Here is a 26,317-nt window from a genome sequence, read left to right on the forward strand (position 1 = left end):
TCAAAAATATTATCTCTGAGGAGATTCTAAGATTGCAGGCTGTATGTTCCCACCTTTTAACGCGTTGTCTGTGTGATTTTTTTTTTCAATTTTATATTTCATGCTTTTAACATTTTAAAATATATAATACAATTTGGGATTTGACTTTAAATAGTGTAGAGATTGAAGTATTCATAAACCCTACTTTACAGAAAGTATAATAAACAAAAGGAGAGTTGACAATACTATAAAAGAAAGAGGAGTGGTTTTTATTAACCTGTAAAACAAACTTAATAACACTTTGCTAATCTCCAATCCCTTTGATTATTTCCTTTGTATTCCCTTAGCTATAACTATCACTATTAATGTTGACAATCACTGTTTTACAGGTTAGTAAAATACCGTCATTTACATTGGTTGAAACATGCATACATGCATGTAACATAAAACTATTTTGATTGTTTTTACTAAACTAGATATTTGTAAACAGTAGTTTTGTAAAAAATAAAATTCTACAAGAAGCTGTCATTCTTGTTATACATACAGAGATGGGATGCCATATGGCCAATATTTTGAGTATGTGAGAGTTGGGCACCCTAACACCACCAGCCGTCCCAGGTGTACACATCCTATTTCGTTCACATTAAGTAAACATAATGGAACTGCTCATTGGCCAATATGTTGACTACATAGGAGTTGGGCAACCGAACATTCCCTACCCAAGCTGACCCTGGTGTACACTTCCTACTCCATAAACATGAAGCTAGAACCAGTTCATTTTCCATCCAGATACTGGGGCTGCTCATTGGCCAATAGAGGCTCATTACCAAGTTCTGTTAATCCTTTGAAAGAATAGTTAAAAGAAGTTTTAGGGAAAAGGTTAAACTACGGAAAAAAGAGCGTGGCATCTGAAGGGGTTTGATTTATAATCAGAAGCAGGCCCGCAGGATTGGGTGGTGCTCGGGACTCAGAGCCATAGCAGGCCACATAAAATTGGGGGGGGGGGGGGGGATAGGGGTGGGGCACAATACAGAAAAAAAATAAAAAATATTGGGGAGGGGGGGGGGGAACATGCCCCCAGTACCCCACCCCCTGCTAAGACCCTGGGATTCGAGATGAATCATCAGGAAATTCTCTCCATAGGGAATGTTGAAATGTTCTCAAACATTTTCTAAAAGAAAAAAATGAATCATTTGATCATGTGCAGTTTACTCCTATTTCAATTAAGGTTGCACTTGGAGAATCCATGTATGCTTACCCACAGGGCTTCAAGGTATAAAATATTAATAAGCATAAAATAAAAACAAGTCCAGGTATCCTGTGAACATTGCCAGGGCTTTCATGGACCAGGATTCAGCCATTTATATGCTAACCATGAAGTACTTTGGGTTACATTGATTTTTTAGTGCAACCTTTAGGTGTTTCTACTCTTGACATAAATGCAAAGGGCTTAGACCAATCAGAACCAACCCATCAAACAAATATCTTTAATACTTTCTATTTATTTGTAACACTTCAGAGATGACATCAAAGATATATTATTAAAAGATTTATATACGATTTTATGTGCTATAGTGTATAATAATTGTACATAACTACATAAATTTGACAAATTTCTCAATCAATAAATAAGATTAAATAAGTCTAATTGCAAATTACAAAACTGGCATATTGATTTATTGCTTTTTCTTCTCACCATGTTGCTTCTCTAGGTACTCAGATAGCTTAGATGGGTAGTCGGTCATCACCCCAGCAACCTTTAGCTTCTCAAATGCCAACTCAAACTCATCATCTTCATTCAGTACCCATAAGAATGTCTGAAAAAGAAATAATTCCAATCATAACATAATTTTTTTACCGGATTAATACAGTAAGTGAGGCAAATGCATTTTGTGAAGCTATGGTTCCATGTTGTTTGCTTCCTATAAATTTTTAGCTTAAAATAAGAGTTACAACTTTTGTCTTTTCTTGCTATATTTCTTGCATCCCCCTTCACGTCATTTCACAAAACTGGTTCTTTCTGATTGTGAATTCCTCTTACAAATATAAGGACATAACAGCTACAGAAACTCAAACTGGTGCCTGTATAACTTTCTTAAAAAGTCATTTCTAGATGTTTTTTTTTTATTCAGTGATGATTACAATTTTTCTATTGACACTGGGATTTCATGTTAAGCTCAAATGGTTTACAAACATTTCCCTGGGCTCCAGAAGCTGCAGTTTCAAAGGATAAAAAAGGGGAGCTTTTTTCAAATTATATTCTTTTTATAATCATTCAGTACTTCTCTCTTTTAAACTATGGTAACAATGTTGGATTTTTCTCCAGAGCTCCAGTTACTGCAGTCCCCAAGGATGAAATAGGGGAGTTTTTATTCAAATCATATTGTCTATAATTTGTACATATCTTTTGTATATGACATATAATATTAATATTGGATTTTTTTTCCTTATTATCTTGAAAACTCTTGGACCAAGGACCAACCACAGGCTTGCCATCTATAAGTACCATTTTTCCTTCTCCTGCTCAAAGACAGTTAGTAGGCAGCTATATTGGACATAGACCAGTGGCACCGGTTTGGATACCAGATATTTTTTTGTAGAGCAAGGTATGATAGCATGATTTTTTGTTCTTTTTGGGGTAATTAACTTTTCTGAAAATGCAGAAAATGGCATTTATAGAGCTTGAAATTTCAAATTTTCTTGGGGGAGCATGCCCCCAAACACCCCTATTGTTGGTGTTTCGGTGGAAACTACTCACTCCAAAACCTGGATCCACCCCTGATAAGATAGTTGTTTCAGGAGTTTGGGAGGTGTTTTCTTTTGTTGGTATTGTCTTGTACAATATGAAACTTAGTGGTCATGACATCTTTAATTAAACACAAACAGGTGCTAGAAAAGGGATAGCTCTGCCCCCTTTATTGCAAGCTCTCGTGCAAGTCATCGCCATTCAAAGCTAGACTTAATTAAGTGAGGACATCTGAAACTGCCAGAAGAAAACATGGCAAAAAGTAAAGCCATACTATCAAGCACATTTCGAAAAGTGTTCGGAGTCTATTCTCTACAAGAACAATAGCAAAAATTGTCATTGAGAAATTAAACACAATGCACGCTTGTTTGAATTGAAAAATAAAATTAAAATACAGCGTGCGTACACTCATTCGAAATGTCGTCATTCAGGTGCACATGCAAACAAACAACAAATTTTCAAAATTAATTACTTCAAAACCTATCTAATCCCCCCTTGTTTTCATTTGTTATAACTAAAGGCGAATAAATAGACTGTGTTTACTTCAATGATGTGTTTTCGACCAATCTTGAGCTCTACTATAATAGTTTTTTTTGCCTCTCTCTACGGAGCTCTGCACTGAGTGAAGTCAAATGCAAATGACATCTTGCCTAAGGCAAGTCCCTTTTATAGTGGGCATTTGTGTTTAAAGCCGCATTGTCACCAGTTTACTTCCGGAGGTCCGACGGAAACCTCAACCGTTAAAAGACAAACGAATCTATTAAAATCCGACATATTTAAGAGGCCATCCGCTCTAAATTATCAATCACATCCTCGAATAAACTTCCAGTAAACACAATGCTTTCAATATTTTGAAATATTTTTCGCGTTTTCTGTTAAAAATCATCGGAGATTGTTAGGTAATCGACCGGAAGTAAACTGGTGACAATGCGGCTTTAAGACTAAACAGTTACATTAGACCTTAGGGTCATTTTATAAACTTTACCTGTATTCCCCTCTTTGCAAGATGCTGAAATAATGTGGGTCTAATCATTAACCTTTAAAAAAATTATAAACAACTTTTTTATAAATCATGACATTACTGTATAACAATTCTGTTAAAGAGAGAGTGAAATTTTTTTTAGTCTTCGTGTGACATTCTCTCACAAATTTAGTATGCTACACTGGATTAAAATTTGCTTGAAATTTGTTACTGATTAAAAATAAAGAAGTGAGGCTTGTACCTCTATTAGGCGGCCACCTTTAAATAGTGTGATGCACATTTCTACCCACTTTCCATATCAAGAAGTTGCTTATTTAATAGAGGTACCACTGTTTGCACTGGTAAAGAATGTACCTTTTCCACTGTCAACTTACCAATCAACTATATAGCAGATGGCTCTCATAGTTCTGGGAACTTCAAACCGCCTAACATATAGAAATAAACAAAATAGGGATCAAAATATGGAATGGCATGAATTCTTGTTCGTTTTGTTCCATTAGAAGGCCACATATTTGACTGAAATTACAGTATCTGGCATAGCTGTCAACCCAACTTGGACATGAATCTTGTTAAATCGGGTGAAATTCAGTATATGCGGTTAAAAAAAGAGAGCCAATGCGGGTGAATACAGAGAAAGTATGAACATTCTCACACAAATTATGTTTTCATGAGGTCCAAGATGTTGTGACACCCGCCAAGGCTGTGGTGATTCCCGGTTCCAAGTTGGGTTGAGTTGGGTCTCGCCCTCGCTTAAATGGTTTTTCTCACAGCTCTCCACTTTTCCTCTTTCAACAAATCAAAGTGCAAATTGAATTAAGAACGTGCCCCACAATATTTTAGAAAATTTTAAAACGACTTGAATGAAAAATATTTCTGTTATTTCTATTTATGTTTCTGTATTACACACACAATCTTATGTGACCTGCTACGGCTTTGAAAGTTTATACCTAACATACAAAGAATCCATTTGCTGCAAGCCCCATTTTTGTCAAATAAACAAACAAAATAAGCTTTTATGCTGATTAGCTTAAAACAAATCCAAATTTGATATTTACAAAGCAAGTACAAAGCTACCTGACAAAAGTATGACTCTATGTTACTGTACCTGAGCATCGTCTTTGGTAACATGATTTCTAGGAAGGACTCTTTGAGTGGCACAAATGGCAGTAGTCCAGTGTAGAACAACAGTAACAGAGTTGCACACCGTTTCAAGGAGAACAGAAGAGGAATATTGGGGTTCTGAAAAGGAAATTATTTATTTAAAAAATGTCCATCAACCACTCCCTTTGTTATTGTTTATCATTGGAAATACAACGGTTTCCAAGGATAAAAATTTTGACAAAAAATAATTAAAAATATCTTGGTTACTTGCTTGAATTAGCTGATGAGAATGGATGCTTTGTGTGACTCGGGTTTACTCTGGAGCATTAAATAGTGGCGCGACTGGCCTTGTTTAATAGCTGTGTCAGAGCAAATCTGATACTGTAATTAAACCAGTACAGGGACAAAATGCTTACTGGGAACCCAAATGCCTAAAGTAATGTAGAAAGGCCAAAAGTAATGGTCCATGGTCAAACATACCTTCCCTACCCCCCCCCCCCCCTTCTATCAATTCTTCTAATTAAATTTGTGTCATTCAGGTGTACTGTATTAGACTAACTTACATGATTGTAGCATCTTTGTGTAACGTCTGCATTAAAATTACCCCACACACAAAGGTGTTCTCTCTTGTACTTTAAAATCAGTTCATTTGTCTGTAAAATAAACACAAAAATTGAGTGCATAAATCAACATCGCATAACAGCTTTCTAGCAACTTCTAGTCGCTGCTTATGTAGGCATCATCTGTACACTGAAAGCTGAAGTCTCCAGTTTCTGAATCCCCAAAATGCCACCACCTAGCAACCAAGAGATTCTGGATCTTGTCTTTGTTTGGCATAAATCTTTTGGTTTGCAAAAATTGCTGCTAATAAAACACTATTTTTCATTATTGTTTTTGTTGTTTTAGTTCTGCTGCTCAAAATGTATTGGCCAATACAAAGCAGCTTAAATTTTTTTTTTCTTTTAAGAAATAACAGTTATACAGAAAAATATTTAAGGGCACCTAGTCAGCAAGTGCAAATACTCACTTTTTCAATAAGCTCATCTGAGTTAAATTTGATGTCTATGTTTATTGGCATGTCAGGGAACTCAGATAGCACTGTCTCTAATAAAGGTATACAGCGGTCATTATTCTTTGCTTCACACACCACACCTAAAATAAATGGAATTTACCATATGTGAGTTACAGTGCATCAACAATGGAAAAAAATAGGTGGAATGTGTTTATGCCTTTTGGCAAACCACAAGCAATAATTCAAAATGCTATCATTAGTTTAGAGCTGTTTCTGTTTGATGGTCTGCAAGACTGGTTGGGATTTACAGTAACTTTAGTTTTTTGTTCCATTAACCCTATGACTCTTCTATTTAGTGTGGCTTATTGCAGTGCATCTGTACAAAAGCATTTCTTGCCATGGATATACCATGGATTCTTTTTAATTTTTTAGAGTGGCAAAAATATGTAGAATATTTGTAAATCACCTCTCAGTGGTTCAGGTAAAGACATGTTGGCATGATGCTCAGGCGTGAATGAAGGTCTAGACTTACAGGCTCAATCATATTATATATTTCATACTTTGGCACTAAGGCCCATAGCCAGGATTTTTAAGTGGAGGGGTTCATTTACCAATTTAGCAGACCATCTCTCTTAGGTAGCTTGCCCTAGCTCCCATTGGTATTTAATTTTCCTTCATTGGAGCAGACCTTCCAGTCGAGTGGAAGGTTCTTCCGAACCCATTCTGGCTAAGGGCTCTGCACAAGGTTTATTTTTCAGAATCTTTTGTCGTGCTTGATGGTTTATAACTAAGAAAAAGTTTTATCTACCTGGATGGAACTGTACTGGAATCCTTTCCATTAACGGTGGTAAATCCTGAGATAGTAAAAAAAATAAAATCTTTTTTAGATAGATAATGTGTTTATTAACCCTATTGCAGCAAAAGCTGAATTACAGGGCAGCCAGTATATATATAATACATCCTTACATTTGCATAACTTGTTGATAACGATAAGTACAGAAATTGTTGAGCCTATTCGTACGGCCGCAGATGGGGACAACAGACGCCGTACCGGACCGTAAACCATACCCATGGTGCGTTGCTACAGGAATAGGAATTAAGCGTTTAAGGGGGCCTCCGCGTTTGGCCTTTGCCACGAGAGCGATGCATGCCGTTTCTCTACGCTGGCATAGTGTTAACTAGGGGGTAAGCATTCCTGTTCTGTGTCACATATAGTTTCAAGGGATGAGGGACACTGTCTCACCATAAAACCAACTCAGCATACAGTGATAATGTGTAGTCAGCACACAGACACTGAATGGACAAGGGCATACCTTGTATTCCAGCTCCGAGACATACTGCTTGACACCGGCTACACGCAACAAGTCATTATCATGACAGACAACAACTTGCTTGTCTGCCGTCAGCTGCAGATCAATTTCTAGCATCTGAGTTCCAGTACGAACTGCACTGTTGGGTGATTCAAATCAATCCGATCAGTTAATTAGGGGTAGCCTTATAATATGAAAATGGTGGTATACCTACAAGAAACACCAGTGACAAAACAAAATATAGAACACCACACACCTAGAAATCTTGGCTGTACCCCCTCTCAAAATATTAAGAACACTTTGGTCGAATCAACTTACTGTTTGTAAGCTGTCATGGTATTCTCTAGATTTTCAGCAGCACCTGTTAACAAATAAACATGAGATGCATTAATGAAATAAATAGTTTAAGCATAGAGTCAAGTGGTACATACATAATGTGCTTCATGGCTAAATGCCATAAGGACTACTGTAAAAGACCATATAATTGACAACCTTAACCCTAGCTAACCCTAACCCTGGGGCTGTGAGGGTTGTCCAATGCACTAACAAATTTATGCATGGCATTACCAGAAACAATAAGGTACAAGGTAAAGGTGGCTGTAAAATGGGACCTGACGGAGCTCTATAAAAGGTATCTATTTCTGACTTGATCTGTGTTTGCTTGTCTCTATTTGTAGTCTGAATTTTGTGTCTTTCTTGATAAGAAATGTTTCTGAGTTTAAGCATTTGTTTATAAATTGTTTAGAAATCAAGGTTGATGTTTTGACAATGGAGTCAATTCTATTACATTGCTTGGATGCTTGCTTGGATGCGCCTTTCTGACGTTTCGGAGTTGGGCCTATATTTTATGGGCGTCTGGGGACGTTATAGTAATGGAAGTGAAAAATGACAATAAACTACTCTACCTAGAGGGTCTAGATGAGAGGGGGGGTCTGAGTATCAACTAACCTTTCGTAATGCTAACATGAAAATTTGAATCCTTTGTATCACTAAACTTAAAAAAACAAGAAGCCCCTAGCATCACCAAACAGCCAAAGGCCAGATCACGGATATTTTATCGCCAGCTTTGATCAAGGGTTATCTCGTTATATCGCGAAAAATGTCAACGTTCATTTCTTCACATCTCGACGAAGAATAGTTAGCTTATTTTTACCATTTTAGCTTTACCTCCGCGGTGACTGATGTGCTTGCAGTGGAACTTGATCTCTTTCTTACGATGAAGAAGCGTTGGAAAATGCAGAAGAACGACTGAAGTGACGATGTAGCCTCCTATAAGTGGAAGGACTATAGGAAGCACGATCGTATACATTTTGAGATTGCTTCAACAAAGATGTTACTGTATCTTCTCGTTCATAAGATGCTGAACCGGCGTTCCAATTTTTATTTGACATTGGGTCCCAGGCTTCTGCAAGCACAGGCAGCCCAACGCTATTAGAGACGCTCGGATTTAGGCTCTTACCGAAAGTGCTCGTTAAAAAAGCATTAAATGCTAAAAGCAGTGCTTGTTTTTTGCCCCAAAAGTGCTAAAATAATGCTATTAAAAAAAATGCTTGTGGTATAAAAAAATGCTCATTTTTTTCAGACTTTTTTTAATCATATAGAACATTACATTTTCAGATTTTCGCTCACATGTTTTAACATCAAAATTTAACGATAAATGTTTTTTTCCAAGTCCAACACACGCTTGTCATTGGAGCTAAACTTGACGCTGTTGCAGGTGGGAGAGGGGAGTCATGCGTAATTTTTTATTATTCGAAGCTTTCTACGCCCCCTCCCCTCCCTCCTGATGATTATTGCACACAGTCCCTATGCGAGGTGCGACCCCTGAGAAGGGGGGGGGGGGGGGGGGACGAGGTATATTGCGTCAGGGTTTAGCTTGATTTGTTAGGGTCATTTTCAAAATATTAGCATCACGATAAAAAAAATCAGAAACATGATTTCAGAGATCTTAATCTAATCCGATTTTGGGATCAGAACTGTGCCGGATCGGGATCACTCGAAAAAAAAAAGATATCTCATTACATCCCTGTAATAGAAGTACCACTTTAAGTATAATTTTTAACCGTATATTTAGGATGATAATCATTTATTATTTCATTCGCATGGTCTACGCCTACTGCCAACGTTTACTCTTTACTGACTGCTCTACATAGTCTGAAAGTTCTGTGGGGTAGTCAGTCATGACACCAGCAGCTCCAAGCTTCTCAAACGCCAGTGTGAACTCGTCCTTCTTGTTGAGTACCCAAATATATGTCTATACAGACAGAAACGATGTCAGAGGAAAACTATGGTATTCCCCGATAGATCAATATGACCTAGAATTATTTGAGAAAATCGTTAAATCCAGATCATTTTCTATATATTGTACTGTTGGTTCTCGTATTGTTATATCAAGATTCAACTTTTTATGGCTTATATGATTCATGCAGGCATAGTTGATTGTTATCGTCATCATTTTTATCATCATAACCATCATCATCGTCGTCGTCAGCACAATCATATTATCATTAACGGATGCTTTCCAAGAATTACCTGAATTCCTCGTTTTCGGAGATGTCTTATCAATATTGGGCTCAGCAATAACCTGAATTAGATTAAACAAGCATAACAGAAAATTACCCGAAGACCAGAAGCTGTAAAATCGACAAGAAAAAGGTGCTATTTTACATTACGCATCGACAAACATACTCACCAGTCAGCAGCATATGTGAAAACTTTCATAATCCTGGACGACGGAAATCGTCTGAACAACAAAGCAAATATTTTATAGCTGTGAGGATATATTTTATATATTTTAAAGCTGTGAGAATACACGAAGTTTTACAGTTTTTCTTAGAAAAAACATGGTTCAATAATCACCCCAAAGTGTTCATTTTCTAGGCATACAAAAAACAACAACTGCTGACAAACCTTAGCATAACCTTGGGAAAGGCCACCAACAGGAATGACTCTTTTAATTTGACAAACGGCAGCATTCCAGAATACAGCAAGATAATAAGTCCAAAGCAGTGTGCAACGGAGAAGTACAAGGGAATCTCTGCGTTCTGCGAAAAAAAAAGAAATACCGTAATGATTCGAATAAGCGCCCTCCTTTGAATCAACGCCCCTCTCCAATAAGCGATCCTTTTGACCTCTTATTTTTGGAATAAGCGACCCCTTTGCAATAAGAGTCCCTCTTCTCCCTCTGAAAAATATGAATGGTGTAAATCTGCATTGTATTTAGGTCGCATTGACATGCTCACATCACAATGGTATATTGTCGTCGATTTATAAACAATGAAATTCCCTCCATGAATGTATTATTATTTCTAACAACCATTTTAATGTCGTTTCAGTTTATCGCAAATGTTCTCAATCTATTCAGAAGATGGTATTTTCCACCAAAATGAAATAAGCGCTCCCCCAAAGGACATGAAAAATCAAATCAGCGCCTCGGATGCTTATTCAAATAATTACGGTAAACAAAGAAGGTGCGGTATTTGTTTTAAATTTATCTCACTTATTCCCAGGCCATTATTAACACATTGACACCTCAACCGGCCTGTACCGGCCTTGAAAAGTACCCAAAACGAAAAAAATATAAATGCAAAATAAACACAGCGAGATGAAGATAAGCTAAGATACTCATCAGTCTAATGCATCAGTCAAAGGGATAAATGGTCTTGAAGATATGCATCCAAACAAGGTGATAGCAGCTACTCTTTAGCCAAATAAAAGCTACGTTTCTTTGACAAATCAAGGAAAAACAGCAGAACCAACCATCTCAACAAAACGCGCAAAATTCCACACAAGGGAAAGAGATCAGCAAACACAGCTCAAAACACAAAAAGATACCTTTATTTTGATCCTCAAGGTACATTTCCTTGGCCTCAAAACACAATGTCCATTCCTTGAAGGCTTGTGAAACCATCTTTGCAAAGCATTCTAGATGATCCGTGGAAAAAATCACCAGGGGAGGGCCAGTCAACATGCCTCCCCAAACATTCAGAAGTCTTTTCACCCCAAAGCCAAACAAATCAATTTCAGGTCATACAGACCAAGAAAAGCAGTGTAAACAATTTTGGAATCAAAAGAGCTGTGGTGATTCATTAGAAAATTATTTTCTCATCCAGACAAAGCCAAACAAAAAAGATTCCCCATGAATCCACCTTTACTTGCAAAAATTCTTAAGCACAGCATTTAATTATGCCCCAATAGACTTAATGATGTCATAAGGCAATATGCTCATAGCTGTATTTTTTATGAAAAATACAAGCTACCATCAACTGGCTCGCTCTAGCCAAATTGGACCGCAATGCACTGTTGGAAAACTTGGATACCACTTACTAGGTGCAGGGGTGTTTGACTTTGACGTGTTTTAAAAACTCAAAATAGGGGGGGGGGAGTATCTGTGTTCGGTCTGTTTTGTAAATTCAGAAATGGCAATGTTACTGTGATCATTGTTATTCTTGTGGCCGTGGTCAGCGGTTTCCCGACCAAGAACGTCGTTCACTGCCAGGCTCCATGGCATTGCTGTTTAGTAAACTGCTGTGGATGAACCGAGTCCTTGTCTCTTTTAAAGAATAGCGCAGGAGTCAATGGGTTAAGCATCCTCGGGGCGTCGCAGAAATGAGGAGGCGGAGTAGGGGAGAGAGGGGTAGGGGGCATATGAAGAAAACGTTGTCGTTTTGGGGTCTGGTACCGAGGAATCTTAGTTTCTTTTCAGATACTTTCTTTATAGACTAAAGATAGTCACAGTCACTCTTCTCTTTTTCTCTTCTGATTACAAGTCATAAAGTTTACAAAGCCCCTGCGATACGACAAACTTAAAAATGACAAGAATCATGCAGCTTTTCCAAATAAGGAATATATTAGTTTGGCAAAAACGACAATTTTTGGCTAAATTTTCTTGATATGAGGCGGAGAAAATACATCTTAGCACGGATGACATCACAGCGTGCCATGAACAGGGTTGGGTTACGTCTCACTGCGACGTCATTCGTAGAGGACAGACGCAGAAAGAGTGAGATCTATTTTTCTTAAAAACAAAATTGTTTGTGCACTCAAATCTTCTTGACCCATGGAAGCTCGCTTTTGCTAGCATTATGAATACTGCCTAGTATAGGGCTGTTTCAGGATAGATCCGTACTCACACAACGGAAGGATAAGTTCAGAGGACCCAGCCCAGTGAACCCTTACCTTGGAATAAGTCGAAAAAGAATGCTTCTATGAAAAAAGAGGAGTTACCCATCGAAAGACCAAACCTCAGACCAAATCCCTTTATTTAAAAAGAGGTATGGATTTATTTAGAATCACACATTGTGTTTACCTGTTTATGGCATTTATTTGAGATCTTGGCGCTTGCACTTCCCCATATTGTATAGTCCTTTCTTTTAAACCTGACGATAAGCTCATTTGTCTATGAAAAGAGCGACATGACTGTGTTAATGAGCAAACTTAGTTCTATTTCACAGAAGAAACCTTACAGTAGCGGATCCAGGATCTATTTACACCTGTTTACCTAAACAGGTCTAAATAATGAGAACTAGTACGTCAAGTATAAGCTGAATGTCATTGTTCCTTTTTTTTGTTACCAGCCGAACTTTTTCTGGGTCCACGCCTGCCTTCGATCAAAAGAGAATAAATTCAAATAAGTGGCCGCCGTATTGGATAGAATGAGTTTGGCCATTTCAGTTTTGCGAAACGTGTAGAATGGACTTTACCTTTTCGATGAGCTCATCAGAATCCTCTTTGACTTGGATACAGATTGGGATCTTGTGGAATTGAGTAAATACAGTCGATAGTAATGGAATCTCATTGCTTTTCCTCCTTGCCTCCACGAAAACACCTGAACAAGAGAAAACCTACTTAGCTTGGTCACTGGCGTTCTTACTGGGTTTCCTGTGTTTGTAGATGAACCGTGAGGAGGAGTCGCTCTGGATGAGAGTCTCTTTCCACCAAGAGAAAATGATGAACATAATAAAACAAGGCCTAGTAAAGATTAGTGAAGAACTTTTTACACATGTTATTATCAAAAGTAAATCTAACAGTAAATCTATCTTTTCTTCACACCCATCTTGAATTGAGATTATAAACCCATTATACCACTTACAGGGCCGTAGCAGGGAGTGGGTCACTGGGGGCATGTGCCCTCCCCCCACCCCCCAATATTTTTTTAATGTTTTTGTATTGTGCCCCCAATCTTACGTGTCCTGCTACGGCCCTGACTTGGCACTTATGTGTTATGGCTCTTACCTGGATCATGGAAGACCTCAAGCTTATCCAAAAGAGGAGGTAGTTCCTAACCATAAAAGAAAAAGCAATGAGTAGAGAGGTAGTTCCTAACCATAAAAGAATAAGCAATGAGTAGAGAGGTAGTTCCTAACCATAAAAGAACAAGAAATAAGTAGAGAGGTGGTTCCTAACCATAAAAGAACAAGCAATGAGTAGAAAGGTAGTTCCTAACCATAAAAGAACAAGCAATGAGTAGAGAGGTAGTTCCTAACCATAAAAGAACAAGAAATAAGTAGAGAGGTAGTTCCTAACCATAAAAGAACAAGCAATGAGTAGAAAGGTAGTTCCTAACCATAAAAGAACAAGCAATGAGTAGAGAGGTAGTTCCTAACCATAAAAGAACAAGCAATGTGTAGAAAGGTAGTTCCTTACCATAAAAGAACAAGCAATGAGTAGAGAGGTAGTTCCTAACCATAAAAGAACAAGCAATGAGTAGAGAGGTAGTTCCTAACCATAAAAGAACAAGCAATGAGTAGAGAGGTAGTTCCTAACCATAAAAGAACAAGCAATGAGTAGAGGGGTAGTTCCTAACCATAAAAGAACAAGCAATGATTAGAGAAGTAGTTCCTAACCATAAAAGAACAAGCAATGAGTAGAAAGGTAGTTCCTAACCATAAAAGAACAAGCAATGATTAGAGAGGTGGTTCCTAACCATAAAAGAACAAGCAATGAGTAGAAAGGTAGTTCCTAACCATAAAAGAACAAGCAATGATTAGAGAGGTAGTTCCTAACCATAAAAGAACAAGCAATGTGTAGAGAGGTAGTTCCTAACCATAAAAGAACAAGCAATGAGGATTTGGCTACATGCCAGAGTGATCTAGCTTAGCTATGCTTTATAGTTTTGTCTACAAAAAGCATGTCCATTGGGAACCGAAAGTGGACCTTCGGCTGTTGGGGGGGGGGGGGGGGGGGGTGCCGCCCCCTGGGTACGGGCCTGCTACACTACTAGAGGATAGAACAACAAGATAAATGTTTGCAGTACCTCGTATTTCAGCTCTGATAGTTTCTGATTAACACCTGTCAATCTTGTGAGATCGTTGTCATGGCAAACTACCACCTGTCCATCAGCTGTCATGCGGACATCAATCTGTAGCATTTCAGTACCAGCCTTGAGGGAGCTATAGTATGAAATATTATGAAATATTATGAAATATTAATAATATATTAAAATTCATAATATATAAAATATTATGAATAGTATGAAATATTACCAGGAGAGCATAAAGATTGAGGAAAGAGTAAGTAAAGTACAACAATAATATGAAATGTGTTATTACCAGGAGAGCGTAAAGATTGAGGAGAGAGTAAGTACAAATGGCGTCACTAAAATTGTGATTGAAAAAGATTGGCGCGTGTTTAAATACCAAGGTTTCCTTTCTTATTGTGTTCTCTTTGTCTCTTGGGAAAAAGCGCTTTTATCGATGTCGGACTTCCTGTGGCGTGATCATGAAAGAGCGGGGGCCTGGGAGGGAGGAAGGGAGGGACTCATTTCTTTTGTCCCCTCCCCTCTTCCGGCTTCCAGTTCAACTCTCAGTCACCTCTTTTCCATGAACACTCGAGATGCCTGCGAACGTTATTCTTGTTCATTTGTTATGTTCATTCTTTTATTAGAAGGGTCTATCCTTCTTGGGCTAATAGCGGAGCTCCCACGCGCTCGATTACACCACATTATTCTGAAGGATAGTGGTAATAGCGAAGCTCTCACGCGGCGCGAAGCGCCGCGTAAGCGGAGCCCCATAACTAAGAAAAAGTGGTAAACAAAACAAATATGGTAACAAATATTGGTAACCCATCGACTCGAGTTTTCGTGACGCGATGTCCGTCTGTCCGCCCCTTAAAAGCATCGTATGACAACAAAACTTGGCAGGTGTCATGTTTGTGTCGAGGGAGGTGCAAATATGTGGTACGCAATTTGTGACGTCATACTAGAAGCAAAAATATGCTGATGTCATTAAAACAAAAAATATTGTTATTTCACGAAAGAAACATCATATGGCAACCAAACTCGGTAGGTGTCATGTAGGTGTCAAGGGGGATGCAACAATATGTTCGCGTGTTGTGTGACGTCATCGATGACGTCACTTAAAGCAAAAAAACGTGATTAACAGCAAAAACATTCATATCTCTTGAAAGAAATATTGTTTCACAACCAAACTTGGCAGGTGTCATGTTTGTGTCAAAAGGGGTGCAAAAATATTTGTGACGTCATCGAGGACGTTACTAGAATAAAGAATATGCTGACGTCATCAAGATAAAAACATACATATTTCATTGAAGAAACATCGTGTGACAACAAAACTCGGTAGGTGTGATGTATGTTTCAAGTGGGGTGCAATGAGATGGTCACGTGACGTCATTGATTACGTCAATAAATTAAAACTACCCTGACGCCGAAACATCGTACGACAATCAAACTTGTTATGTGTCATGTAGATGTGGGAGAAAGGGGGCGTAACTAGTTGGTAGCGTGATCTGTAAAATCGTTGACGTCGTCAAAAACAGAAATATCTTAATGTTAAATATTATTGATAATATTTATTATTAAGCGAAGCTTTAGTCGTTTGGAGCCCCGCTTTTAGGCAAAGCCTAAATCTATATATTAGGCCTTACTGTCTGAATGCCATGATCGTGTTCTCCAAGGCTTCCCCGCAACCTGAAGAGTGAAATTAGAAATGCAGTTATAAAATATTAAGGATTTGCTAGATTTGTGGCGGGTGGCTGGTACGTAGAGACATTTCGCGCCCCACGTAAATGTTACATCTGTCCCACACGAATAAGGTTACTAGATAAAACTATTATGTAGTCCGAGAAGTTGACACCACCATATGGAAATCAGCTTGCTGTAACCAGAAATTCCAAAAGTTAGGTGTAAATCTACTCGGCAAAATTCTATTTAAAATGAAAAAAAATTAAAATCCTCGCTTCTATTTATAACTCGCACTGTCCTACAGAACACTACAGTACCAGTCTTGCACGTGGTCAAGTCATCATCATGTTTTGTATAACTCAAATTAGAACTTCATTGTCAAACCAGCTTAACGGCATTAACTAAAAAATTCCGATGTTTCAAGTCTATGCCACATTCTAAACCTCGTTTCTTCTTTGTATCGCACCTTTCTGTTATCAATTTAAGAAGCACACACCCGGAACATGGTCAAACGATCATCATCATTGTCAATATTCCCCTTAATTACCTCCTCTGTGGCTTATTTGTCGACATCTTACGCGAGTTTCCTTTTCTGTGTGAATAAGTGTTGGGTAGAGTAGTAGGATAATAGAGATGAGGACATAGACCGCTACCAATGATAGAATTATTGGTACGGCTATAATTTGGTACATTTTTTTTGATCGGATACAGTCAAATTCGTTATCCGTTTGTATTATGAAAATCTCTCTTCCATTTTTTAGCTCGCGGGCCCGGTTTTCCTGTGGTTCCAGTACGCGTACATACTGTACAGTACACGGCCCATCACTCTTAGCACTCTCTACGCGGCCCTAGTCTACTGTGGTGTAATCTATCACATCGCACTCTCTACACGGTTCTGGTCTTCCTGTGGTGTAATCCATCACTCTTAGCACTCTCTACGCGGCCCTGGTCTACTGTGGTGTAATCTATCACATAGCACTGTCTACGCGGCCCTGGTCTTCCTGTGGTGTAATCGAGCGTATCGCACACTCTACACGGTTCCGGTCTTCCTGTGGTGTAATCTCTCTCTCTCTCTCTCTCTCTCTCTCTCTCTCTCTCTCTCTCTCTCTGTCTCTCTGTCTCTCTGTCTGTCTCTCTGTCTGTCTGTCTGTCTCTCTCTCCTTTTGTACGCTGCTCTCTCTCTTGAGACACACACGCACTTCCTCCCTGGGTTTTACCATTAGTTAATACAAAAACTGACTGAGACCTGTTCAAATCGTCTGACTTCCTGTGCATTTGGAGAAGCCAAGGAAACGCTGCACATAAGCAACGAATCCCTGGCCCAGTGTACCTCGTCCCTTGCCACAGGATTCCCAATGCTCGAATAAGATATGGCAGCCGTCAAAACATAACAACATTGTTATCGTGTTTTTTTTTTATAGAACAGGTGATATACATGGATGAATTAGTCCTTTTAACCAACACCGTAAATTGCTCGAATAAACACCGCTTATTTTATATTCAATGCACGTTCCCTGCAATTAGAGGCCTCTTTATATGATATATCGCTTGGCTGGCGTGCGAAACAAAAAGAAAAGTGGCCTCTACTAACAGGGGAGGGGTAAGCAAAAGCGAATGTTCGAGAATGTAAAGTTGCTAACTTACTGAAGAATAAACTCGTTTATTTACTCCCTAGCTCCAGTTGTGAAATCACCCATAATACAGACAATTTTTTTCCCCAATCGGAGAATTTTATTTCAAGTAATTTCTAGTTACATACTGTCGTTTATCATGCTATATAAAAGAATTAAAATGATCTCAATACTACTCCGAAGATTTATGAGCAGATGACTCTTTTTAGCGTGGTAATCACTGGCGACATAACGACATAAGAGAGAAGTAATGTTTTTACTCTTATGTCGTTATACAAAAGTTAAATATGTCAATAAACATGTAATGTGTATAAAAATGTCGATGTTATGTCGCGGATGCACACAATTGAACATCAGAACACAAAACAGAACGCGCCTATGTCGTTATATCGCCAGTGTAAACCGCGCTTGACCACCCTCATCATTGTAGATTTTGTTACAGAAACTTAGAACTCCGTATAATGACACGTAAAAGAGCTTTTAGCATACATCTATTTCAAATAAGGTTGCACTTCTTTGGAGAATCTGTGTATCGTAGCCTGCAGTGTTTCATGGGTATCAAGTAAACAAGCAAATAATGTAAATAAAATACAGTTCTAGTTTTTAAAAGCTGTAGAATCCTTGTTTACATTCTTAGGAACATTCACATGGCTTGCAGATACAAGGATTAAGCCATTTATACGCTACCCAAGAACCCAAGAACTACGACACATGGTTTCTCGAGTGCAACATTATTTAAATAGGTGTATATTGCTAACATTCATCTACTTCATAATAACACGGACATAATTTAAGATAACGGACCCCAACTACCTCCCTTCTCTAATATCCCAGGGCCGAAACAAAGGCTGTACATTGGGTTCCAGAGGTTCTGGCATCGCTGAAGACCCCGAAAGGCGACGAGCGAAAGCCGAAGGGAGGTCGGGCGACAGGTTAATGCCGACGAAAGGTCGCGCAGCGACATGCGCTTGTCGGAACGTACCGCTCGGTCTATTATCTGAGGCCTGGGGGCGACAAGCCTCTGGAACCCATGGTAGTGAAATCATCTTTTATAAAATAAGGCAAGTTAGGTTCGATATAACAATACAAGACAAAAGCATCTAGTGAAGGATCCCTTCTTATCCTAATACATTCAAGCCTCGACTTGAGGTTATTGTTGGTAGGCACTTCCCTGCAAATGTAGGCTGGTGGGTACACCCTATATGCTACACCCTGTAAAAAACATGCTACACCCTGTAAAAAACATGCTACACCCTATTAAGACCATGCTACACCCTATAAAGACCTTGCTACACCCTATTAAGACCATGCTACACCCTATAAAGACCTTGCTACATCCTATAAAGACCTTGCTACACCCTATAAAGACCATGCTACACCTTATAAAGACCTTGCTACACCCTATAAAGACCACGCTACACCCTATAAAGACCTTGCTACACCCTATAAAGACCACGCTACACCCTATAAAGACCATGCTACACCCTATAAAGACCTTGCTACATCCTATAAAGACCTTGCTACACCCTATAAAGACCATGCTACACCTTATAAAGACCTTGCTACACCCTATAAAGACCACGCTACACCCTATAAAGATCTCGCTACACCCTATAAAGACCTTGCTACACCCTATAAAGACCATGCTACAACCTATAAAGACCTTGTTACACCCTATTAAGACCTTGCTACACCCTATAAAGACCATGCTACACCCTATAAAGACCATGCTACATCCTATAAAGACCATGCTACACCCTATAAAGACCTCGCTACACCCTATAAAGACCTTGCTACACCCTATAAAGACCTTGCTACACCCTATAAAGACCATGCAACACGCTATAAAGACCTTGACACACCATATAAAGACCATGCTACACCCTATAAAGACCATGCTACACCCTATAAAGACCTTGCTACACCCTATAAAGACCATGCTACACCCTATAAAGACCTTGCTACACCCTATAAAGACCATGCTACACCCTATAAAGACCACGCTACACCCTATAAAGACCTTGCTACACGCTATAAAGACCATGCTACACCCTATTAAGACCTTGCTACACCCTATAAAGACCTTGCTACAACCTATAAAGACCACGCTACACCCTATAAAGACCATGCTACACCCTATAAAGACCATGCTACACCCTATAAAGACCTTGCTACATCCTATAAAGACCATGCTACACTCTATAAAGACCACGCTACACCTTATAAAGACCTTGCTACACCCTATAAAGACCATGCTACACCCTATAAAGACCACGCTACACCCTATAAAGACCATGCTACACCCTATAAAGACCTTGCTACACTCTATAAAGACCATGCTCCACCCTTTAGAGACCTTGCTACACCCTATAAAGACCTTGCTACACCCTATAAAGACCATGCTACACCCTATAAAGACCATGCTACACCCTATAAAGACCTTGCTACATCCTATAAAGACCATGCTACACCCTATAAAGACCTTGCTACACCCTATAAAGACCTTGCTACACCCTATAAAGACCATGCTACACGCTATAAAGACCATGCTATACCCTATAAAGACCATGCTACACCCTATAGAGACCATGCTACACGCTATAAAGACCATGCTATACCCTATAAAGACCTCGCTATACCCTATAAAGATCATGCTACACCCTATAAAGACCATGCTACACCCTATAAAGACCACGCTACACCCTATAAAGACCATGCTACACCCTATAAAGACCTTGCTACACTCTATAAAGACCATGCTCCACCCTTTAGAGACCTTGCTACACCCTATAAAGACCTTGCTACAGCCTATAAAGACCATGCTACACCCTATAAAGACCATGCTACACCATATAAAGACCATGCTACACCCTATAAAGACCATGCTACACTCTATAAAGACCACGCTACACCCTATAAAGACCATGCTACACACTATAAAGACCTTGCCACACCATATAAGGACCATGCTACACCCTATAAAGACCTCGCTACACCCTATAAAGACCTTGCTACACCCAATAAAGACCTTGCTACACCCTATAAAGACCATGCTACACCCTATAAAGACCTTGCTACATCCTATAAAGACCTTGCTACACCCTATAAAGACCATGCTACACCTTATAAAGACCTTGCTACACCCTATAAAGACCACGCTACACCCTATAAAGACCTCGCTACACCCTATAAAGACCTTGCTACACCCTATAAAGACCATGCTACAACCTATAAAGACCTTGTTACACCCTATTAAGACCTTGCTACACCCTATAAAGACCATGCTACACCCTATAAAGACCATGCTACATCCTATAAAGACCATGCTACACCCTATAAAGACCTCGCTACACCCTATAAAGACCTTGCTACACCCTATAAAGACCTTGCTACACCCTATAAAGACCATGCAACACGCTATAAAGACCTTGCCACACCATATAAAGACCATGCTACACCCTATAAAGACCATGCTACACCCTATAAAGACCTTGCTACACCCTATAAAGACCATGCTACACCCTATAAAGACCTTGCTACACCCTATAAAGACCATGCTACACCCTATAAAGACCACGCTACACCCTATAAAGACCTTGCTACACGCTATAAAGACCATGCTACACCCTATTAAGACCTTGCTACACCCTATAAAGACCTTGCTACAACCTATAAAGACCACGCTACATCCTATAAAGACCATGCTACACCCTATAAAGACCATGCTACACCCTATAAAGACCTTGCTACATCCTATAAAGACCATGCTACACTCTATAAAGACCACGCTACACCTTATAAAGACCTTGCTACACCCTATAAAGACCACGCTACACCCTATAAAGACCTCACTACACCCTATAAAGAGCTTGCTACACCCTATAAAGACCATGCTACAACCTATAAAGACCTTGTTACACCCTATTAAGACCTTGCTACACCCTATAAAGACCATGCTACACCCTATAAAGACCATGCTACATCCTATAAAGACCATGCTACACCCTATAAAGACCTTGCTACACCCTATAAAGACCATGCTACACCCTATAAAGACCATGCTACACCCTATAAAGACCTTGCTACATCCTATAAAGACCATGCTACACCCTATAAAGACCTTGCTACACCCTATAAAGACCTTGCTACACCCTATAAAGACCATGCTACACGCTATAAAGACCATGCTATACCCTATAAAGACCATGCTACACCCTATAGAGACCATGCTACACGCTATAAAGACCATGCTATACCCTATAAAGACCTCGCTATACCCTATAAAGATCATGCTACACCCTATAAAGACCATGCTACACCCTATAAAGACCACGCTACACCCTATAAAGACCATGCTACACCCTATAAAGACCTTGCTACACTCTATAAAGACCATGCTCCACCCTTTAGAGACCTTGCTACACCCTATAAAGACCTTGCTACAGCCTATAAAGACCATGCTACACCCTATAAAGACCATGCTACACCATATAAAGACCATGCTACACCCTATAAAGACCATGCTACGCTCTATAAAGACCACGCTACACCCTATAAAGACCATGCTACACACTATAAAGACCTTGCCACACCATATAAGGACCATGCTACACCCTATAAAGACCTCGCTACACCCTATAAAGACCTTGCTACACCCAATAAAGACCTTGCTACACCCTATAAAGACCATGCTACACCCTATAAAGACCATGCTACACCCTATAAAGACCTTGCTACATCCTATAAAGACCATGCTACACCTTATAAAGACCATGCTACACCCTATAAAGACCTTGCTACATCCTATAAAGACCATGCTACACCCTATAAAGACCATGCTACACCCTATAAAGACCTTGCTACACCCTATAAAGACCTTGCTACACCCTATAAAGACCATGCTACATCCTATAAAGACCTTGCTACACCATATAAAGACCATGCTACACCCTATAAAGACCTTGCCACACAATATAAGGACCATGCTACAACCTATAAAGGCCTTTGTACACCCTATTAAGACCTCGCTACACCCTATAAAGGCCATGCTACACCCCAGTAGAAAGACTTTGCTACCCCCGTGCGTCCGTCTGTTCGTCTGTCTGTCTACCTTTCTGTCTGATTATTTGTCTTTATGTTTGTCCGACCAAATGACTGCCATTTGTTATGTCTGTCCGTCTGTCTGTCTGTCTGTCTGTCTGTTCTTTATTTTTCACTCGCTATGCTCGAGGATCCAGCCTTTTTCCCTTTCTATTTCCCTCGAAAAAAAATATCACGGACTTTCGGGACGCGCCCGCAAAGACCGCTGGGCCTCCAAGCACCCCAAGACCGCTGGGTCTCCTAATACGCAAAGGATGCTGGGTCCTCAAGCATGTTTCACTCGCTTGCTCTTTTACAACTAACTTGAACACACTTCTTTAACACTCCCTACAAACTTTCCGCTAACTACATTTTCCCACGAGAGTACATCCCCGTAATGGTTACCACTAAACCCGTCCCCAAATATCTCGACACATTTCGCCCCATCTCTTATATTGTTATAGATATTTAAGCCTGAAATGTAGCCGAACATACTATCACCTAGAAAGGAGAATTTGTCTGCTCTTTGCTGTCGTTGACCAATAATTGTTCTTCCCCCCGCTAGAACTTCATTATGCCCGTCTTTACTTGTCTTACCAAGTGAATTTCCATTGAGATAAGGTTCCATATAGGTTATCCATTTTGCACGATATAAAACTGCCACAGTGAAGCAGTGGTGTTGCCATTGGTCGAAGGGGGCGCCACCAGTCCAGTCACTGCGAAAATATAAAATGCATGTTAAAGCCGCATTGTCACCATTATGGCGAAAACCACTATCGAACTCTACGCTTCGTTCATACCGTGCCGAGCATTTGCGGGCCGCTCGTTTCATAGCTTTTCAGGCTAAAAATCATCGCTTGGCTGTTCTAAATAATCGTGGAAGTGTTTCAAAGTTAAAAACTTGTTATTTAGGCTAAAAATCGAGAAAATGGGAGACAGCCGTGCAGCTAGTTTTTTTTCCTGCTTTACCGGAAGCCGTGCAAGTAGACACAATGGATAAAATTGTTGTCAGTAGACCTCCGAACTGTGCAAGGCCTCTTACATCGAACGCAGTTCGACAAAATCGAATGATAACACGTGTATAACATGAACCCCATGATTCCTTTTCCATTAGATTCTTGATACGAGGAAAATAACATAATCCATAAAAAATCAAGGTTGGAGAAATATTGAAGAAAATTTGTTTTTCAACGTATTAGCCTGTAAGTCAGATGAGTTTAGCTATATACTTCATGTAGTGTGATTTTAGAAACTCGATTGGAACTTGGTTGATCGTCTCTAATTTGATAATGCTTATGGCATCCAAGAAGTACTAACCTTGTCCAATGAGAAAACATTCAATGTTTGGAAATTGGAATAGCTTGGAATGATTGGAAACCCAGGATTCCGCGCCGCCAGGGGAAGTGCAACTTTAGTACTTTGTTCAGTATCCTGTACAGACTCCTACCTAGGATTGACTAAGGGAGGTTGGGGGGGGGGGGGGGGGGGGGGTGCGCAGTCATAGGCATCTTATGGCAAAAGCATGGTATATGAGATCCCTTTTGAAGTGACCCACTTTTTGGCGGCCAAGGGGGGTGCCCGAACCCTGCGCACCCCCCTTTGTACGCGCCTGCTGTATATTCTATGCACACAAGAAAATAAGAGGAATAATAATAGGAAAATACATTTGCATTCACATAGCCTTTGATTCGATAAACATAGATTTCAATAGCTTTGTGTGTTACTTACATAGTCATCCCGTTAAAATAATAGAGCCTGAATTCTTTATTGATGTCGACTCTGGCGCCTAGTACATCTTTATTCTCATTGACATAAGAAAAGGCCGTAAACATGGTGGAAATCCCACTTGGTACTTTTACCCAAAAGGAAACGGTGAATGACGTCATAGTAAGAAGTGTCCCATTTACAATGACGTAATCGTCCTCGCCTCCATTCGGGAAGAAAAGCGCACAGTCAACTATTGGGGGGAAAACAAATACAATAGTGATGGCGCATTCTCTTTGGAAACTAGTACTAAATGCATACCAAGATAATAACAATGGGTCGATTTTCGATTATTGACTCAAAATAAAAGATTGAGGCTATAATGTTTGCGATCAATGATCACCAAATACTGTGGTCATATTTTGAGCAGCTTAATGTTTAAATGCTAAAATGATTTCATGCGGCAAATTGCTTGCGGATCCAGCTCTGTGAAGCTTGCAGTCATATTTTAAAAAAATCAAAATAATCGACTAGCTACGGTCTGCTAAGATCTTTTCGCGTAGTATGAGTGTTGCGCTGAATTTGTTATATGCCTTGGATAGGTAGGTTGGAAGACGAATAATCAATTATTTACTTCACAAGTATGTTCAATAACTATGGCCTGATGCAAGTATGGAAAATCTGACAAGTTCTGATTTGATAAGAAATTCATCAAAATAGCGGTGGCACCCAGTCCACCCTTCTCCTTTAAATCTAGAGATAGTCATATTTGTGAAGGACTAGACATTGTGAAAATTCTAATGGGTATTCCGATGTCAGAGCATGGATTCTTGGGAATCCGCAAGCCTTATTTATGATTGTTTCTATTTTGGTCACAGGACTAGGGACACCATTTTGATAAACTGCCACAAGAAACCCGGTTAGAACGCCCATGACTTGGCTGAGTGATTGCCATATTTACCTGGAATGCATTTGATGGTGGAGCCGTTAGGATCAACCTCGCATCTTTCTTTCTTCTTACACAGCTTGTTGCTGCAGTTGAACAAAGGATGAAGCGGGTAAAGCATATAGCTTCCTCCTGGAACGTCCTTCACCATGTCCTCCGGATGACTAAGATGCGTGACGTTATTCAGCTCACAAGTCTTCGTATTTAGGAAAAAGTTGATGCTGTGGCACTGTGTCTTAGCGTCACACGCCATCCAGCAAAGTGCTCTGGTGGAGCCCTCGATCCGCTCGATCACGTGATTTGCTAGAATATTCTCACCTTGATCCCTTTCTAAGTCGCACTGCTCGAGGGACGTCGCCTGTTGCCATAGCGACAAGGTCGTCCAAACAATGAGATTCATGAAACTGGGCATCCTGGAATAGAAATAGACGGTTGAGCTTTGATAGGAAGATATGCATATTGCATGAATTGATTAATTTTTATTTTTTCAACAGAGAAGACGAAAATGAAGAACAAACAAAGTCTATCTACATATCTCTGTATGACAACAATAAAAGAGATTCGGATAACTGCTGTAAAAAACATTTTGGTAATTAAGAACAGCACAAAATTCATTCTAAAAACCTTTAAAACAAATTATTAAATAATTGAGATCTCACGCACTCTCTAAAATAAATGTGACAGCACAAAATCAAGGAAGGAGTATTCGTGCATCATCAGTCAACAACTCTGGGATTTCCTACGATAGTTTGTATTGAATATAATTTTTTTGGAGGGGGAGAGGATGCCCCACTGTTGAATTAAAGGATCCTAAGCAACTTAGTGCACCGCGCGGCTCGAGCTTTGTTTACATACGGGGAATCAACTTTGGGCTAGTACTTAATGTCAACAAAATATTATGTGTTCT

General features: G+C 39.5%; 3 protein-coding genes across 6 annotated transcripts; all 3 read right to left on the bottom strand.

Moving 5' to 3' along the window:
• Positions 1–587: 587 nt before the first annotated feature.
• On the bottom strand, positions 588–8,533 carry LOC5501111 (lysophospholipase D GDPD1). 2 transcript variants are annotated; one of them, XM_001622412.3, is made up of 11 exons: positions 8,298–8,533; positions 7,449–7,491; positions 7,134–7,269; positions 6,629–6,674; positions 5,836–5,960; positions 5,372–5,461; positions 4,813–4,946; positions 4,082–4,132; positions 3,711–3,762; positions 1,676–1,796; positions 588–821 (listed from the first exon to the last, which is right to left on the bottom strand). In XM_001622412.3, exons 1-11 carry the CDS (start codon positions 8,437–8,439, stop codon positions 754–756), a joined length of 1,008 nt encoding a protein of 335 aa, XP_001622462.3. In that variant the 5' UTR covers positions 8,440–8,533; the 3' UTR covers positions 588–753. The 2 variants fall into 2 exon arrangements, with proteins under 2 accessions (XP_001622462.3, XP_032225368.2); XM_032369477.2 differs by having other exon boundaries at positions 8,284–8,420.
• A 666-nt stretch (positions 8,534–9,199) lies between these two features.
• LOC5501117 (lysophospholipase D GDPD1) lies at positions 9,200–16,899 on the bottom strand. 2 transcript variants are annotated; one of them, XM_048727040.1, is made up of 10 exons: positions 16,598–16,899; positions 16,014–16,056; positions 14,386–14,521; positions 13,365–13,410; positions 12,833–12,957; positions 12,439–12,528; positions 10,041–10,174; positions 9,823–9,873; positions 9,663–9,714; positions 9,200–9,384 (listed from the first exon to the last, which is right to left on the bottom strand). In XM_048727040.1, exons 1-10 carry the CDS (start codon positions 16,740–16,742, stop codon positions 9,244–9,246), a joined length of 963 nt encoding a protein of 320 aa, XP_048582997.1. In that variant the 5' UTR covers positions 16,743–16,899; the 3' UTR covers positions 9,200–9,243. The 2 variants fall into 2 exon arrangements, with proteins under 2 accessions (XP_048582997.1, XP_048582998.1); XM_048727041.1 differs by lacking the exons at positions 16,014–16,056; positions 16,598–16,899 and adding an exon at positions 14,942–15,415.
• Positions 16,900–17,754: 855 nt separating this feature from the next.
• Positions 17,755–25,823, bottom strand: LOC116609801. 2 transcript variants are annotated; one of them, XM_048727134.1, is made up of 4 exons: positions 25,426–25,823; positions 24,489–24,717; positions 23,358–23,476; positions 17,755–18,727 (listed from the first exon to the last, which is right to left on the bottom strand). In XM_048727134.1, exons 1-4 carry the CDS (start codon positions 25,820–25,822, stop codon positions 18,675–18,677), a joined length of 798 nt encoding a protein of 265 aa, XP_048583091.1. In that variant the 5' UTR covers position 25,823; the 3' UTR covers positions 17,755–18,674. The 2 variants fall into 2 exon arrangements, with proteins under 2 accessions (XP_048583091.1, XP_032226466.2); XM_032370575.2 differs by lacking the exon at positions 17,755–18,727 and having other exon boundaries at positions 23,004–23,476.
• Between the last annotated feature and the right edge of the window lie 494 nt (positions 25,824–26,317).

This window comes from Nematostella vectensis, chromosome 4 (assembly GCF_932526225.1).
Source record: "Nematostella vectensis chromosome 4, jaNemVect1.1, whole genome shotgun sequence".
NCBI classification, from domain to species: domain Eukaryota; kingdom Metazoa; phylum Cnidaria; class Anthozoa; order Actiniaria; family Edwardsiidae; genus Nematostella; species Nematostella vectensis.